This window comes from Crocodylus siamensis, chromosome 12 (assembly GCF_052110815.1).
Source record: "Crocodylus siamensis isolate JL-2025a chromosome 12, ASM5211081v1, whole genome shotgun sequence".
Classification (NCBI taxonomy): Eukaryota; Metazoa; Chordata; order Crocodylia; family Crocodylidae; genus Crocodylus; species Crocodylus siamensis.
The window spans coordinates 19,294,123-19,309,766 of NC_143406.1; the positions used below are offsets into that span (position 1 = coordinate 19,294,123).

The following is a 15,644-nucleotide window of genomic DNA, read 5'->3' on the forward strand; positions in this document are numbered from 1 at the left end:
ATCCTCAGAGCCAGTTATCTCATCATAGAAGGCAGTCAGGTTGGTCAGGCATGACTGCCCTTGGTGAATCCATGCTGACTGTTCCTGATCACTTTTCCTCCAAGTGCTTAGAAATGGATTCCTTGAGGACTTGCTCCATAATTTTTGTGGGGACTGAGGTGAGGCTGACTGGTCTGTAGTTCCCTGGATCCTTCTCCTTCTTAAAGATGGGCACTACACTTGCCCTTTTCCAATTTTCCAGACCCCCTCACCCCTGATCACCATGAGTTTTCAAAGATAATGGCCAGTGGCTCTGCAGTTACATCAGCCAACTCCTGCAGCACCCCTCCAGAATCCCCTCCAGCCCCATGGACTTGTAAACATCAATCTTTTCCAAATAGTCCCTAATCTGTTCTTCCAACATTGCTGACTGCTCACTTTCTCCTGAAACTGTGCTGACGGTGCAGTAGTCTGGGAGCTGACCTTGCCTGTGAAGACTGAGGTGAGAAAGGCGTTGAGCACTTCAGCCTTTTCTGCATCTTCTGTCACAAGGTGGCTTCTCCCATTCAGTAGAGGACCCACACTTTCCCTGATTGTCCTCTTACTCCTGACATACTTATAGAACCCCTTCTTATTATCCTCCATGTCCCTTGCTAGTTGCAACTCCAGTTGAGCTTTGGCCTTCCTGATTTCATCCCTGCATGCCTAAGCAATATTGTTATACTCCTCCCTAGTTGTCTGTCCAAGGTTCCACTTCTTGTAAGCTTCCTTTTTGTGTCTGAACTCATTGAAAAGTGATTTGCTAAGCCAAGTGTGCCACCTGCCCTAATTGCTATTCTTCCAGCACACCACCATGGTTTGTTCATGTGCTGTCAGTAAGGTTTCTTTAAAATACTACCAGCTCTCTTGGACTCTTTTCTCCCTTAGACTGGCCTCCCAGGGGATCCTGCCCATCAGTTCCCTGGGGGAGTCAAAGTCTGCTATTCTGAAGTCTAGGGTCCATACTCTGCTGCTCTCCTTTCTTCCTTTTGTCAGGATCCTGAACTCAATCATCTTGTGGTCCCTGATGCCCAAGTTGCCATCCACTTCTACATCTCCTACCAATTCTTCCCTGTTTGTGAGCAGCATGTCAAGAAGAGCACAGCCCCTAGTTGGTCTCTTCAACACTTACACCAGAAAGTTCTCTCCAAAGCTCTCCAAAAGCTTCCTAGATTGCCTGTGCTGTGTTGTATTGCCCTCCCAGCAGGTGTCAGGGTGACTGAAGTCCATGAGAACCAGGGCCTACTATTAGGAAACGTGATTGAAGAAAGTCTTATCTACCTCTTCCCCTGGTCTGGTGATCTGTAGTAGACACCTACCACATCACCTTTTTTGCTATCTCCTCTGATCCTAACCTAGAGGCTTTCAACAGGCCTCTCTCTTCTTTCGTACTGGAGCTCTGAGCAATCATACGCCATAGGCCTGTGTGAAGCGGCTAATTGCTTTGGATTTGGATTTGGCCAATTTGGGGGACAGCGATTTGATTCGGTGATTCGATTCACTGTCCCAAATTGATTTGGCTGAATCTGATTTGGAGACTTGGCTGCTGCTGAGTCAGCCGAATCTCTGAATCACACAGGCCCCCATCCTCCACCTACTCTCCCAGCCCCACACAGACTCAGCTCCTGGCTCTTTGAAAAAAAAAGTCTGAACTTATTGGCTGCTGCCAGGTGGGGGTAGAAGAAGGGGGCGAGGTCCACTGCCTCCCGCTGCATGGGGAGGCTCTGTCATGAGCACCCCAAACCCCGCCCACTCTCCCAGCATCCTACCCTGGCTGCCCTGCCTGCCTCAGTTCCTGGCATTTGGGAAAAAAAAAGGCCCGACACACCAGCTTGTGCCAGGCAGTGGGCAATCCCTGCTGCCCCCTGTTGCCCAACACTGCATGGGGGGCTCTGCCATGAGCCCCCAGAAGCCCCGAGGCTGCTGCAGCATCTGGTGAGTCTAGGTATTTGTTTTTTTTAAAGGACCGGGAGCTGGAGCAGGCAGGACAGCCATAGGGGCAGGCTGGGAGAGCGGGTGGGAGTTGGGGAGGGCTCGTGATAGAGCCCCCCACACAGCATGGGGCAGTGGGGGGCAGCAGGGATCATCCCCCCTTCCTCAAAGTAGCCGGTGAGTGGGGGCTTTTTTTAAACAACTGGGAGCTGAGGCAGGTGGGGCAGCCATGGGGGGGCGGGGCTGGGAGAGTGGGCGGGGGTCAGAGGGCACTTAGGAGGACTGGGGGAGAAGGCAGGGGATGGGGCCTGGCAGGGGTTCCCCCAGGGTCCCCTCCACCCTCCTCTCCCCCACCTTCTACTTACAAGCGTGGAGTCTGGGTCCAGCTCCCTGTTGCAGCCAGCAGGGACTGCCTGAATTGCCAAAGCTCTCTGAATCTTTTCCAGAATGATTCAGAGAGCTTTGAATTGATTTGGACATTTTAACTGGTCCCCTGATTCGTTTCAGATTCAGAGATTTGGCCACCTTATTGGGCCAAATCTCCTCCGAATCAAATCAGCACCCGAAGCTTTTTACAGCCTTATCATGCAGCTTTTCTACATACAGTGTGACTCCTCCTCTTCTTCTCCCCTGCCTGTCCTTCCTGAACCGTGTGTACTGATCTATGACAGTGCTTCAGTCATATGCACTATCCCACCAAATCTCTGTTATTCCAATCACTTCATAGTTCCTTGGCTGTGTGAGGACTTCCAATTCTTCCTGCTTGTTTCCCAGGCTCCATGTGTTCTGATACAGACACCTGAAGTAACTAGCCAATGGCCCTACTTTCCAGCATGGCCTGCCATAGAATTCCTCATTCTAAATCCTCAGTGGCCATGTCTACATGAGATGTTGATGGTGCAGTCATTGTATAAACAAGTACTAAATGACTGCTCAGTAACCTGTGTTTCTGCACAGTAGCACTGATGGATGGCTTTTTTGTGACACCAACTGTGCAGTGGCCCAAAACTACTGTGCAGTAGTGTTCTATCACAGTTTCTGCCATGTGACACTACTGCACAGTAGTCTTGGGGTCCAGTGCAGTCAATATATTGTGTAGATTCAGCCACTGAAACAAAATGCTGATTTCTGGTGTGTTACTCTTTTAAGGATTCCTACTGCAGCCTTTGCTGGGGGCCTGGAGTGACAGGTGCACATCTAGATTTGGAAGGAGAAGACCCTTCATTCTAGTCCTGGCAATAGGTGAGTCATTGAAAAAAAATGTAAAGTGCTTCATCTTCCATATAGTAAGAGGGACAATGAGAATCTGTTTGCTATCTCTCATTAAGACAGTACCATGAACATGAGATCCTTAACATTCTGCCAGAGCAGAGGCCTGAGTGATGTGCTTGGAGGGTTCCCTCTTATCCTAGATCTGAAGAGTTGATGCAGGAATATATGACAGCTTATCAGCATAAAACAAACCAGACTCCAAATAAAGGAATATAATGGGAAAATTCTCTACAGTGCCAGGCATGGGAGGAATAGTGGGGGTTACTAAAAAGCTTGGACAATGGTAACATGTAAAATATTTCCATGAATCAGAGATCCAAAAGCTTGTGATAATTGTAGAGGAATGCTTCTGTATTGAGCATGAGGTAGAGTAATACAAGCAGAACAGGGCGCAGCTTTCTCAGTTTAATTTTCTCTCCCTGATGACAGCTCTAATTCTTTATTTCTAGGAGCATTATTGGGACTCACACTTATGCTGAATGGCAGGGATATTGGCGTTGCCTTGGCTGACACTGTAAATAACCATAAATGGGGGATAATTCTCACAGTCTGTGGAGTTGTCTTAATGGACTTCAGTGCAGATTCAGCAGACAATCCTAGTCATGCCTACATGATGGATGTGTGTAGCCCAGTGGATCAGGACAGGGGCCTTAACATCCATGCTTTATTAGCAGGTATGCTCTTTTACATCTTCTTTCATGGCATGTAGCCAGCTGGTCATGAGCAGGGATCCTGGATGTCTCTGATAAAAAATTGCAAGTTCTCTGATTTAACCCCCCCCCCAAATTCTCTGATAAAACCCCCAAAATCCATGATTAAAATGAAACACCACTATATATATATATATATATATATATATGTATGTATCAATTGAACACAATATTTTATTGATATATTTACAATTTTAAAGCAGTTTGGAAGCGTACCAATCACTATAGCAAAATAAATTCTAAATACCTATACATTTTGGTATTTGATCTTGGGTTTTTTATTATGGAAAATCAGAACTCCCCTGCCCCCTTAGCTCACCAGGATGTAGGTCCAGACCCCTGACTCCCAAGCCATAGCCCCCCAGACCTGTTGGTGCCCCTTACTCCCCAACCACAGCTCTCCTGACCCTGCTGCTACCCTTCATTCCCCACCCACAGCCCCTTGGCCCCTGGAGCAGTGCCCAAGCTCTGGCTGATGCCCTTGGGAGGCAGCAGCTGCTGCAGCAGGGCAGAGTGCAGAGCCCGGCTCCCCCTCCCCTGCAGGTGGCATGGCCAGAGCAGACCCCTTTTGAGAGGGCAAGAAGGGGTGCGGGCTGCCCACTGCAGGCTTGGGTGGAGAGGGCTGGCTTCCCACTGATGTGCACAGTCCCAGGGCATGTGTCCCTCAGATCTTTGAAGGGGCGGGGGGTGGGGTTGGCTGCAGGCTGCCCTCTGCAGGCTCGGGCTCCCTGCCTTGTGGGACAGGGCACGGCACAGCAGGGCAGGGAATCTTGGCATGGCCGGGCAGGGCAGGGAATCTTGGTGCCACTGCTGCAAGCCCTGCACTGCCCTGGTGACATGCCCCCTGCCCACCTTGCAGCAGTGAGGAGCACAACCCTGCACTGGTGTCCCTGCTGCAGCTAGGTGGGCAGGGGGTGCTTTGCCAGGGCAGTGTGGAGCTTGCAGTGGCAAGGAGCTTCCCTGCATGGCCCACTCTGCCCTGCCACACTGCATCCTGCCTGCTGAGATGAGGAGACCCTGGGGGAAGGGCATCAGCATGGGGAGCCCAAGCTTGCAGCAGGAAGCTCACATCCACTCCATAAACAGATCTTGAGGGCACGTGTTCCCCATGCCCTCCCCCAGGAGTGCATGGAGTGGCAGAGCCAGCCCCCACCCCCCTGCCACCCAGATGAGCTGCCCATGGTTCTGTTCCATTCCTCGCCAGGGTCCTGCGCCTGTGCATTCCAGCCCTGGCCTGCAAACCCCATGCACTGCACAGCTGGGCAGCAGCCCCAGACTTAGCCTCAGCCCTGCCTAACTCCCTCCCTCCTTCCCTATGGGGGCCTCAGTCCCCCCCCCCGACTAGACTTACCTGCAGGAGCTGTTCTCCAGTGTGCCTGGCAGCCATGTACTTGTGCATGCATATGGTACCCCCTCCTGACCACCCTTCTCCAGTCCCCGCCAGCCCCTTGTAGGCTGGAACTCTGCCAACCTGCAGAGAGCTCTTTGCAAAAATGCAAACTGTGTGTTTCTCTGTTAAAATGAAAAGTCTGTGTTTTTCTTGGGTAAAAGGGAAAATCCATGCTTTTTTTCCATGGAAAATAGAAAACCCAGATCCCTGGTCATAAGCAAACAAGCCCTGACATAGGGGCAGGGTATAAAGGTGTATACATGCCTGAAGTTCAGTAGATACAACTTTGGATTGTGGAACTACCTTCCCCTTTCACTGCACTATAAACAGAATTTAGTAAACAATGGTTAGTAAAATGAATAAAAGCAGTATGGAAATCTTTTGGTATTTGTGCATTTCACAGATGTATGAGATGTGAGATGTAGTAAAGATTCTCACAAGTTCCGAAGTGAAATACACTGCATCCCAAGTAGCCTACCACAAAGCCCTCTTTTGTCCCTGCAATTGAAATAGGTGGGATGGCAACATCATTTAGAGGGAGAAAAGTGATCCTACTGCAATCAGGAGAACATTTTTACTCCTTAGGTAGGTAAGTGCCTCTGGTCATGGGATAATGACAACATGCAACACATTACACTGGCTTGTCATTAGCTGAGCTGGGCTAAGGTTAAAGCGGAATTTTTGACATCCAGTTTTGCTTATATCAGTCACTTGTGTATCAACAGACCTTTTCCCTTTCTGCATTCATGTGGTCCTTTTGGTACAGGCTATTCATTTATTATTAAATTGATCTATATATCTCTTAAGGGATTAGCTCTGAATTTAAAAATATCAGCTAGAATAGTAGCTCAGAATGTGTGATTTAAAAAGTGCAGTGCTGCACTTTCTTTAGGTATTGACTAGGAAAAATAATCGCAGCTCTGTTTTTCTACTAGGTCTTGGAGGTGGTTTTGGTTATGTTGTTGGAGGAATAAATTGGGAAAAAAACAGTTTTGGAAGAGCCATAGGAGGGCAACTTCGTGTCATTTATGTCTTCACGTCAATAATACTGACCATCAGTACTGTCTTGACTCTAATTAGCATTCCAGAAAGGCCCCTGCAGTCTTCTAGCAAGAAAAAAAAGGTGATGAAGAGTCCAAGTCTTCCTCTTCCCCCTTCCCCACCTCTCTTATTTGAGGAAGGTATAAATGAAAACCTCAGTTCTCATAGCTCATCTCATTTGTATGCAAGTTTTACCAGTCCAATTTCTCCTCCCAGCCCACTTACACCCAAATATGGCAGTTTTATCAGCAGAGACAACTCCTTGACAGGAATTAATGAGTTTGCATCATCATTTGGGACCTCAAATATTGACAGTGTGCTCATAGACTGCTTTACAGGAGGACATGATGGTTATTTAGCAATCCCAGCAAGCTTGCCCAGGCAGACAATCAGTGTGAGCTTTCCAAGAGTAAGGGATGGCTTTTACTGTCAAGAAAATGGAATTCTGGAACAAGGGGAGAATTCTGTAACTCCTGGGCCAGATGGAGATGCACTAAGGGTGGGTTCACTGGATGCAATAAAGCCACAATCATCAGGGATCCTGAAAAGGCCCCAGACCTTGGCCATTTCAAATACCATAAAAGGAAATTGTCCAGAGAGCAGCAGAAGGAATGTAACCTTCAGCCAACAGGTAAGAAGAATAACTATCTGATGAACCAATATAATTGTCAATTAATCTGAATGTCCATGTATGTGATTTGGATTTTTTACTTCTAACTTCCAAATGTTTAAATATACACTTTCTTAGGATTGATTTTATTGTTTCTATAACTACTTGTAATTAATAGTTCATTATGACCATTGTTTATAAAAGCAAATGTGGAAGTACAGTGCCTTAAGTTGTGACACAAGCATATTGTTGAAAGAAAAAAATATAGAAAATAAATGAGTGGGATTGTTGAAGATGATTTATGATATGAAATATGTCAAACAGCCTGTTAGCTTTGGGAGAACATGGGGATTCCCTTAAGCAGTACAATATATTTACTTGAATCTGAGATGAGGTGTCTCCCATCTTTTAAGATGGGGGGGGGAAGCCCCTCATCTTGAGATATGAGTACAAGGCAGTGGGCGGGGGGAGAGGGGGTGAGGGAGAGGTGAAAGGGATAGTTGACAACTGCTGTGGCTTTGACTCCTTTCTCAGCTTGGGGATGAATTTGCTGCCTGCCCTCCCCGCTTATCCTCTAGCACGAGTTCCAGGCACAGAGTATATGGTTGCTTTGGTCCCAGCCTGGCTACCCATTAGCTGTTACAGTAATGACAGCTCTTAGTCTAGAGCCTGACTGGAGCTGCCACTGCTCTAACAGCTGATGCATGGCCAGTGTGGAGCCAGTATAGCCACATGCTTCATACCTTGGATAGAATAAGCTCTACAGTTTATTTGGATGCAGCACATGGAACCTGGACAGAGCAGCCCTGACTGGCAAGGGCTCCTGGGGGGTCATCCTGCCAGCCCAGGGCTGCTCTGACCAAGCTCAATGTGCTGTGGAGCGGCTGGCTGGTTCATGAGGTAGCTTTAGTGCGAGGCTAGCTGGCATGTGTGCTACTGCAGAGTTTTTTATTCTGTAGCAGGATAGCATTTGTATTTACAAGTAATTGTATTTACAAGTATCCTGTTGTGAAGTAAGTTAGTTTACTCCAGCCTAATAGGCACTGAGTGTAGGCACTGAGATATTTACTCTGCACCTAATTGTCAAGTGTGCAGTAAACGTCTTGTGTAGACATACACTGTGTGTATAAGAAGGAAATCTCAAAAGAGGGGTGGCCACAGAGACAACCAGCAAAATAGCATTAGTTAAACCAGGTCTCTTGCTTCCACTGTCCTCTGAATTTATGGGAATATACCAAGGAATCAGAACTTGTGGCAGTGGTGATATTTTTTATTAGACCAATTAGATATTTGTGGGGGAAAAAAACATTCTTTATTTGCAAGCTTTTGGGTGAACACACCCTTCTTCAGGCACAGGAGAACGCAAAGATTGTAAAATTTCTCCTAGGTGGAAATGAAAATTTATATTTCATGGGAGAGCTGAAGGTGCTGTAAAATCTCCTAGTTGAAATACTTCATTTTGTGCAAATTAGGTTCAGATAAAAGTTCGAACAGCTTTTTTACCTCAGAGTTGTCTGGTGGCAAGCTGGATGTAGAATTGTTTTGTTCTGGGTATGGTATTTCACATTTTACAGGAGAGTGGGGAGCTAGAATGTTCTCCTGGGCAGGGAATTTCCCTTTTATTTAGGTGCCTCTGAGCAGCATGAAGATTGAAATTTAGCTTGAGCAACAGGCAGGAGCAAGTTGTCAGCTTTCAGGTTTCCAGGTGGCAGTTTTTAATTCTTTCTTGTAAAATGATGAAATTTCATTTAAAAAATGGCTAAATTTGGTATTTCATAATGCAAACTTCATAATTTTACAAGAAAGAAGCAGGGTTTACTTGGTAGCAGAGTCTAGTCCTTTCAATTACTTGTCAGAGGTATAATACTGTAAATTTAAAGGGCTTCTTACACTGCTTGCTAACTTGGAATTCTTATGATACAGGTCGCTAATATTTTACTGAATGGTGTGAAATATGAGAGTGAGCTGAATGGATCAGGTGAGATCTCTGATCAACCACTTTCCATGAAACATCTTTGTTCAACCATCTGCCACATGCCTACGGCTCTGCGCAACCTCTGCATCAACCACTTCCTAGGTAAACCAACAAGTACTACTTTGCACTGGTTATGAAAGTAAACATTTGAATAACTATGACCTGATTTTCCACAGAGATGGTAGGTGAGATACCAACACCAGAACATTTTCTTTCCTTAGTAACTTGATAATTTTCTCTGAAACTGAAGAATAAGAGTGTCAAAAAGCCATGTTTTGCTGACTGGGGCACGAGGTGCTTCATTGCTAGGGTTGCCTACTGACTAGCCTTGCACTGAAGCACTCTTGTGCCCCATCCATCCTCTCTGTAGCACACTGAGCCTCGTCGAAGCAGCCCCAGCCTGGCAGGCTGACCCCTTGGGCTCCCTGCAAGCTGGGGCTGCTGTGATGTAGCTTAATGTGCTGCAGTCAGGGTGCACATACAGCTTCCCAGGAACAATAAACTGTGGAGCAATAAGCTCTGCAATTTATGGCTGCTCCTAATGACATGTGTAGATGTGCCTATCTAGTCTGATCACTGGCATGCCTCTTGAAGTTTGTCAAGACAAGGAAATATGTGGGAGCAGGGAAAAAACAAGCCAGGTGTATGGTTCAGCAAGATGGCTGTTGCCCTGGATGGGAGCGGGCCCTAGGTTCTAGTCTCTCAGTGGGTGTGTATACACAAGATGCTTTACTGTACAGTAGAGTAAACACTAGATAAGCATGCTTATTAGCTACTGTGCAGTTTCATAGTTGGTAGGGTCAGAAGGGACCTGAACAGATCATCAAGTCCGACCCCCTGCCATGGGCAGGAAAGGATGCTGAGGTCAAGTGACCTCAGCAATGTGTCTATCTAGCCTCCTTTTAAAGACCCCCAGAGTAGGAGCAAGCACCACTTCCCTTGGAAGTTGGTTCCAGATCCCAGCCACCCTGATTGTGAAGTAGTGCCTCCTGATATCTAGCCTGAATCTACTGCCCATCAACTTATGGCCGTTATTCCTTGTTACTCCCAGTAGTGCTCGGGGGGAACAGGGACTCTCCCATTGCCTGCTGGTCACCCTTGGCCAGTTTATAGATGGCCACCAGATCCCCTCTCAGCCTTCTCTTGTGGTCTCGTAGCCTGTCCTCATAGGGCCTGCCCTGTTGCTCCCTGATTATGCGGGTGGCCCTCCTCTGTACCCTCTCAATGTTGTTCATATCCCTCCTGAAGTGCGGTGCCCAGAACTGGATGCAGTACTCCAGCTGTGGTCTGACCAATGTCAAACAGAGGGGAAGAATCACCTCCTTGGACCTGCTCATGATGCATCTGTGGATGCATGACAAGGTGCAGTTAGCTTTCCTGACTGCATCCCCGCATTGGCGGCCCATGTTCATCTATAATGACTCCAAGATCCTTTTCTGCCTCTGTGCTGACAAGAAGGGAATTCCCCAGCCTGTAGGTATGCTGCTGGTTTTTTCTGCCTAGGTGCAGTACCCTGCACTTTTCAGTATTGAATCCCATCTTATTCTCATCTGCCCACCACTGTAACCTGTCCAGATCCAATTGCAGCTTATCGCTTCCTTCTAGCGTGTCCACTTCTCCCCACATCTTAGGGTCATCTGCGAATTTGAACAAGATGCTTTTCACCCCCTCATCCAAGTCGCTGATGAAGATGTTGAACAGTGCGGGTCTGAGGACTGAGCCCTCGGGGACCACACTGCCTACATCCCTCCAGTAAATTAACCTACTACACAGTTAGCTGGTGCCTGTAAATACAGGTATTAAACTTGGCTTGTGTAGATGCTGATTGGGAGCAGCTTTGTTCCTGGTCAGCCATGCCCACAGACCACCTGGTCATGCTGCTGCTCAGCTCCCAGCTCCCCCAGCCACTCAGTATGGGGACTGGGTCCCTCTCTCCACCCCTCCTCCCTCTCCCTCTGGTCCTGATATTGTGGGGATCCTAGTTTCACACAGTAGTGGGGATCTGAGCAGTGCTGGGACTGAGGAGTTACCAGTAGGGCAGCTAGCTGCTGGCTCCTGGGTAGGCAGGGAATCCCTGCTTAGCAGGAGGCAGTCAGGAGCTGTCCCACCGATGGGGTAGCTAGTAGGGCTGTGTGACGCTTCAGTCACTGATTCAATTTGGCAGAGATTCAGCCAGATTCAGTGGCCAAATCCAAATCAAATCAGGAGACCCTTTAATCTCTCTGAATCAAATTGGAACCCTTTGAATTGATTCAGAGAGATTTGATGACTTAGACATAGACGCAGCTTTAAATCTTTTTTCTACATACCTTAAGGTACCAGGAAGCTCATGAATGCTGAGATGGTGCGTTGGATGGAGCATCCCATGGGAGAGTGTGGTGGGGGGGTCCCCAGCATGCTTGGCAGTGGACCCAGAAGTGGTCCAAAAGCACTTCCAGTCCACTTCCAGGTCCTCTGCAGAGCACACAGGAGACCCCCACCTCCCAGCTCAGCAACTGGTGCGTCCTGGTGCTGGGGGGGCACCCAGGGTCCTCATGTGACTGATCGCTGAGCCAGAGGGACATGGGGTGCGGAGGCTCACATGCTCGGTGGTGGACCCAGAAGTGGACTGCAAATACTTGCCCACATGCTCGGTGGTGGACCCAGGAAACTATAGGCCAGTTAGTCTTACCTCGACCCTTGGCAAACTGTTTGAGAAAATTATGCTGGCACACATCCAGGGGGGGCCAGCAGGGGACTGCATGCTTAGGGGCAACCAACATGGGTTCATCAGTGGCAGGTCCTGTCAGACCAACTTGGTGGCCTTCTATGATCAGATTACCAGATCATTAGATGCAGGGGTAGCAGTGGACATAGTCTTCCTGGACTTCTGGAAGGCATTCAACACTGTCTCTCACCCCATTCTCATAAAGAAACTGGGGGACTGTGGTGTTGACACCCACACAGTCAATTGGGTCACCAACTGGCTGGTGGGCTGCACCCAGAGGGTGGTAGTGGATGGGTCCTTCTCAACCTGGAGGGATGTGGGCAGTGGGGTTCCGCAGGGCTCGGTCTTCGGGCCCGCACTGTTCAACATCTTCATCAGCGATTTGGATGAGGGGGTAAAAAGCACCCTGTTCAAATTTGCTGATGACACTAAGATGTGGGGGGACGTGGGCACACTAGAAGGAAGCATCAGGCTTCAGTCAGACCTAGACAGGCTACAAGGGTGGGCGCATGTGAATAGGATGGGATTCAACACAGACAAGTGCAAAGTGATGCACCTCGGGAGGAACAACCGGCACCATTCCTACTGGTTGGGGAACTCCCCTCTTGTCAGCACGGAGGCGGAAAGGGATCTGGGGGTCATCATTGACTCCAAGATGAACATGGGCCGGCAGTGTGGAGAGGCAGTTAGGAAGGCCAACCGTACCTTGGCATGCATCCACAGATGCATCTCGAGCAGGTCCAAAGAGGTGATCCTCTCCCTCTGTGCGGCACTGGTTAGGCCGCAGCTGGAGTACTGCATCCAGTTCTGGGCGCCGCACTTCAAGAGGGATGTGGACAGCATGGAGAGAGTCCAGAGGAGGGCCACTCGTATGATCAGAGGACAATAGGGCAGGCCCTATGAGGAGAGGCTATGGGACCTGAACCTGTTCAGCCTCCATAAGAGAAGGCTGAGGGGGGATCTAGTGGCCTGTTATAAATTAGTCAGGGGGGATCAGCAGGCATTGGGGGAATCACTATTCCCCCATGCACTGCCAGGAGTGACCAGGAATAACGATCACAAGCTGGCAGAGGGCAGGTTTAGGTTAGATATCAGGAGGCGCTACTTCACAGTCAGGGCGGCTAGGGCCTGGAACTAGCTTCCAAGAGAAGTGGTACTGGCTCCAACCCTGGGGTTTTTTAAGAGGAAGCTGGATGAACATCTTGCTGGGGTCATTTGACCCCAATATTATTTCCTGCCATGGTGGAGGGTCGGACTAGATGATCTACTCAGGTCCCTTCCGACCCTAGAAACTATGAAACTTCCAGTCCATTTCAGGGTCTGCTGCCAAGCACACTGGGGGCGGGGGTGCTCCTGTGCGAGTCTCCATCCACCCAAGCATTGCATCGTTCATGAGCCGTGCCTGATACCTCGAGGTATGTAGAAAAAAACATTTAAAGCTGTGTCTATGGATGAATCTTCAGATTCAGATTTGGCCAGATTGAATGGGAACAGTGATCTGAATCAATTAATTGAATCTCTGTCCCCCAAATTAAGCTGAATCTGAATCGAATATGGCCTACTTTGCACACCCCTAGTAGCTAGCAAGGAGCCCTCAGCTTGGCAGGGAATCACTAGCAGATTGGAGCCCCTCCCCTGCAGCTCTCTCTCAGCCCCATGGCCCCATCACCTGATCAGGACAGAGGCCTGTTAAACAGCTGCAGAGGAGGGGATTCTTCTTAACCTCATTCTCCAATTGCCCAATTGGGGCAGGAGGCTGGGAACCAGCTGGGGGGAAGGGGACTTTTCCCAGCCCTGTGCCCTATGCCATGAGCTGGCTGGGACCTGCTCCAGACCAGGACAGGTCCTGGCCAGCTCTGGGCTGGCTGTACAGAGCAGTTTCTGTGCAGCCTGGATCTGGCTGCGACCTCCCCCAGCCAGATACAGATGACAGGCAGTCACAGGCTCTTGCAGCACCAAGCTGCAGCAGCAGCAGCTCTCCCACCCTGTGCTTATCAAGACTCCTCCTGATGTGTATGCATGGGAACAGTCACTGAGGTCACTGCCAGCCCCCCGGGCTAGCACCCAGGGGTAGTCTGGATCTGCCTCTGGCTGCTGCAAGGGGGTAGAGCAGGGTGGGAACAAATCTGCTCCCAAGAGGGAGCATGTGTAGTGGTGCTCCCCCAGTAGGCTTACTGCACAATATTTTTACTGTTCAGTAAGCCTACTTCAAATTAATAGCATGTGTAGATGTGCCCAGTGGGACAGAAACTTTCCCACAGCACTGCTGTCCATACATTTAGTCCAATGGCTATTAAATGAAAAAAGCAGCGGTTTAGCTTCCAAAGGAGCACTAGAGATATGACTGGATAATGCCTGATCTGAATCATGGTTGTTAGCATACTGTACAGGGAAGTTTGAGATAGAGGTTCAAACCCCTTATTGGGTGTAAAGGAGCTACAATCCTAGGACAGAAAAACAGCCACTTGGTTACTAGGGCCAGAGGAAGCACAGGTAGCATCCATATGTAAAAAGCACTTGCTACCAGTGCTGTGGTAAGTACAGCAATTTCTCTCAAAACTTGCAATGCATATCCATGCCTTTCTTACCTTGACATTGCACAACAATGATTGGCTGTATGTGAAGTTACATCTTGTCTACTCATACTTAAGCTAATAGAAATGCTAGTTGTATCCTGTCTTGCTAATACCCATACTATGAGCTGCAATCTGCCTGTGCCATTTAAGTGAAGTTCAAGGTGTAAATTTTAACATTTAAAATCCTGAATGGCTTTGATTAAGATTACAGCATAGCATAGAGAGAAATAACCTCTGGTAATTTTCCGCATAAAGATAAGAGCAATCTATGGGATGTACTTCACAGTATTCTACGGTTGGCTTTCTCCCACCGCTTTGAGAGGAAGCTTATAATTGATTTTATAACTATAAACAAACAAACAATGCTTCTGGCTTCTTCCAGGTTGGCTGTCATTTGAGGGGATGCTACTGTTCTATACAGACTTTATGGGAGAAGTAGTATTCCAAGGAAATCCCAAAGCACCTCACAACTCAGATGAGTACCAAAAATATAATGCTGGGGTCACGATGGGCTGCTGGGGAATGTGTATCTATGCATTCAGTGCTGCGTTCTATTCAGGTACAACGCACAACTTTCTCACACTCTGCTACAAATAAGCAAAAAGGGTTCTACAATAAGTGGCACTTTGGCTTTAGCACTTATATAGCAGTTTAGCACACTAGTTTGAGGTACTTCTGCATTTGGATTTTCTTCTCCTTAAAGTAAGGATATCTGCTACTCTGGACTGGGAGCATCTACACGTGCATTTAGGCATTTTTCCTAATGCACATTAAATGTACCTCTAATGTGATGTACTAAACAAATGTGCATTAGGCTGCCTTAATGCACAGTAATGAATGCACATGGTTTTTAGTTATTTGTGTTTCCTAATAACCTCATGAACACATAAGCTGTGAATCTGAAGTCTTCAACCAAGGATGCACAACCTTTTCTGAGGTAGAATTCTGTTTAATTATAAACAGCAAGTGTGCAACGATTCTGCATATAACTTAAGAAGATAAGTTACTGTACTCTTTGATTATATTCTCCCCCCACCATGAAAAGTTATTGTTTCAAAGGCGTACAGTACTTCAAGAAATGCCTAGCTCCACACCTTTGTAGTGTCAGTATAAGGAATAAGAAGTTAATAAAGATTTGTTGAACTTGATCCTGCATGTTGGTTTTTAAGAAAAAACACAAAATTATCATGAGACTTTTGATGAAATAATGCAACTGTACAATTGTATGATATCCAATTTGAGACTCAAGACTCCTAGAACTAGATGACTTAGCAAGCCTGAGTCAACAAGGAAATTAATCTTCGTGTTATATATACTTAGAAGGTGGCATGGTCTGGAGCTTTAGCTCAGGACAGGGAAACAAGCAATTCTGTATTTCAGTCCTGGTTTTAAGTCACTTGGTTAGATCCTTTA

General features: G+C 47.7%; 1 protein-coding gene across 6 annotated transcripts in view; it reads left to right on the forward strand.

The window, feature by feature from the left end:
• Positions 1-15,644, forward strand: part of SLC45A1 (solute carrier family 45 member 1) — a 102,225-nt gene that overhangs the window by 80,440 nt on the left and 6,141 nt on the right. For all 6 annotated transcript variants that reach the window (XM_090024715.1, XM_090024714.1, XM_090024713.1 and 3 more), the window contains 5 exons: positions 3,100-3,192; positions 3,672-3,896; positions 6,258-6,994; positions 8,897-9,050; positions 14,614-14,790. In XM_090024715.1, coding sequence (XP_089880841.1) covers positions 3,100-3,192; positions 3,672-3,896; positions 6,258-6,994; positions 8,897-9,050; positions 14,614-14,790 — 1,386 coding nt within the window. The remainder of the gene's footprint in view (positions 1-3,099; positions 3,193-3,671; positions 3,897-6,257; positions 6,995-8,896; positions 9,051-14,613; positions 14,791-15,644) is intronic.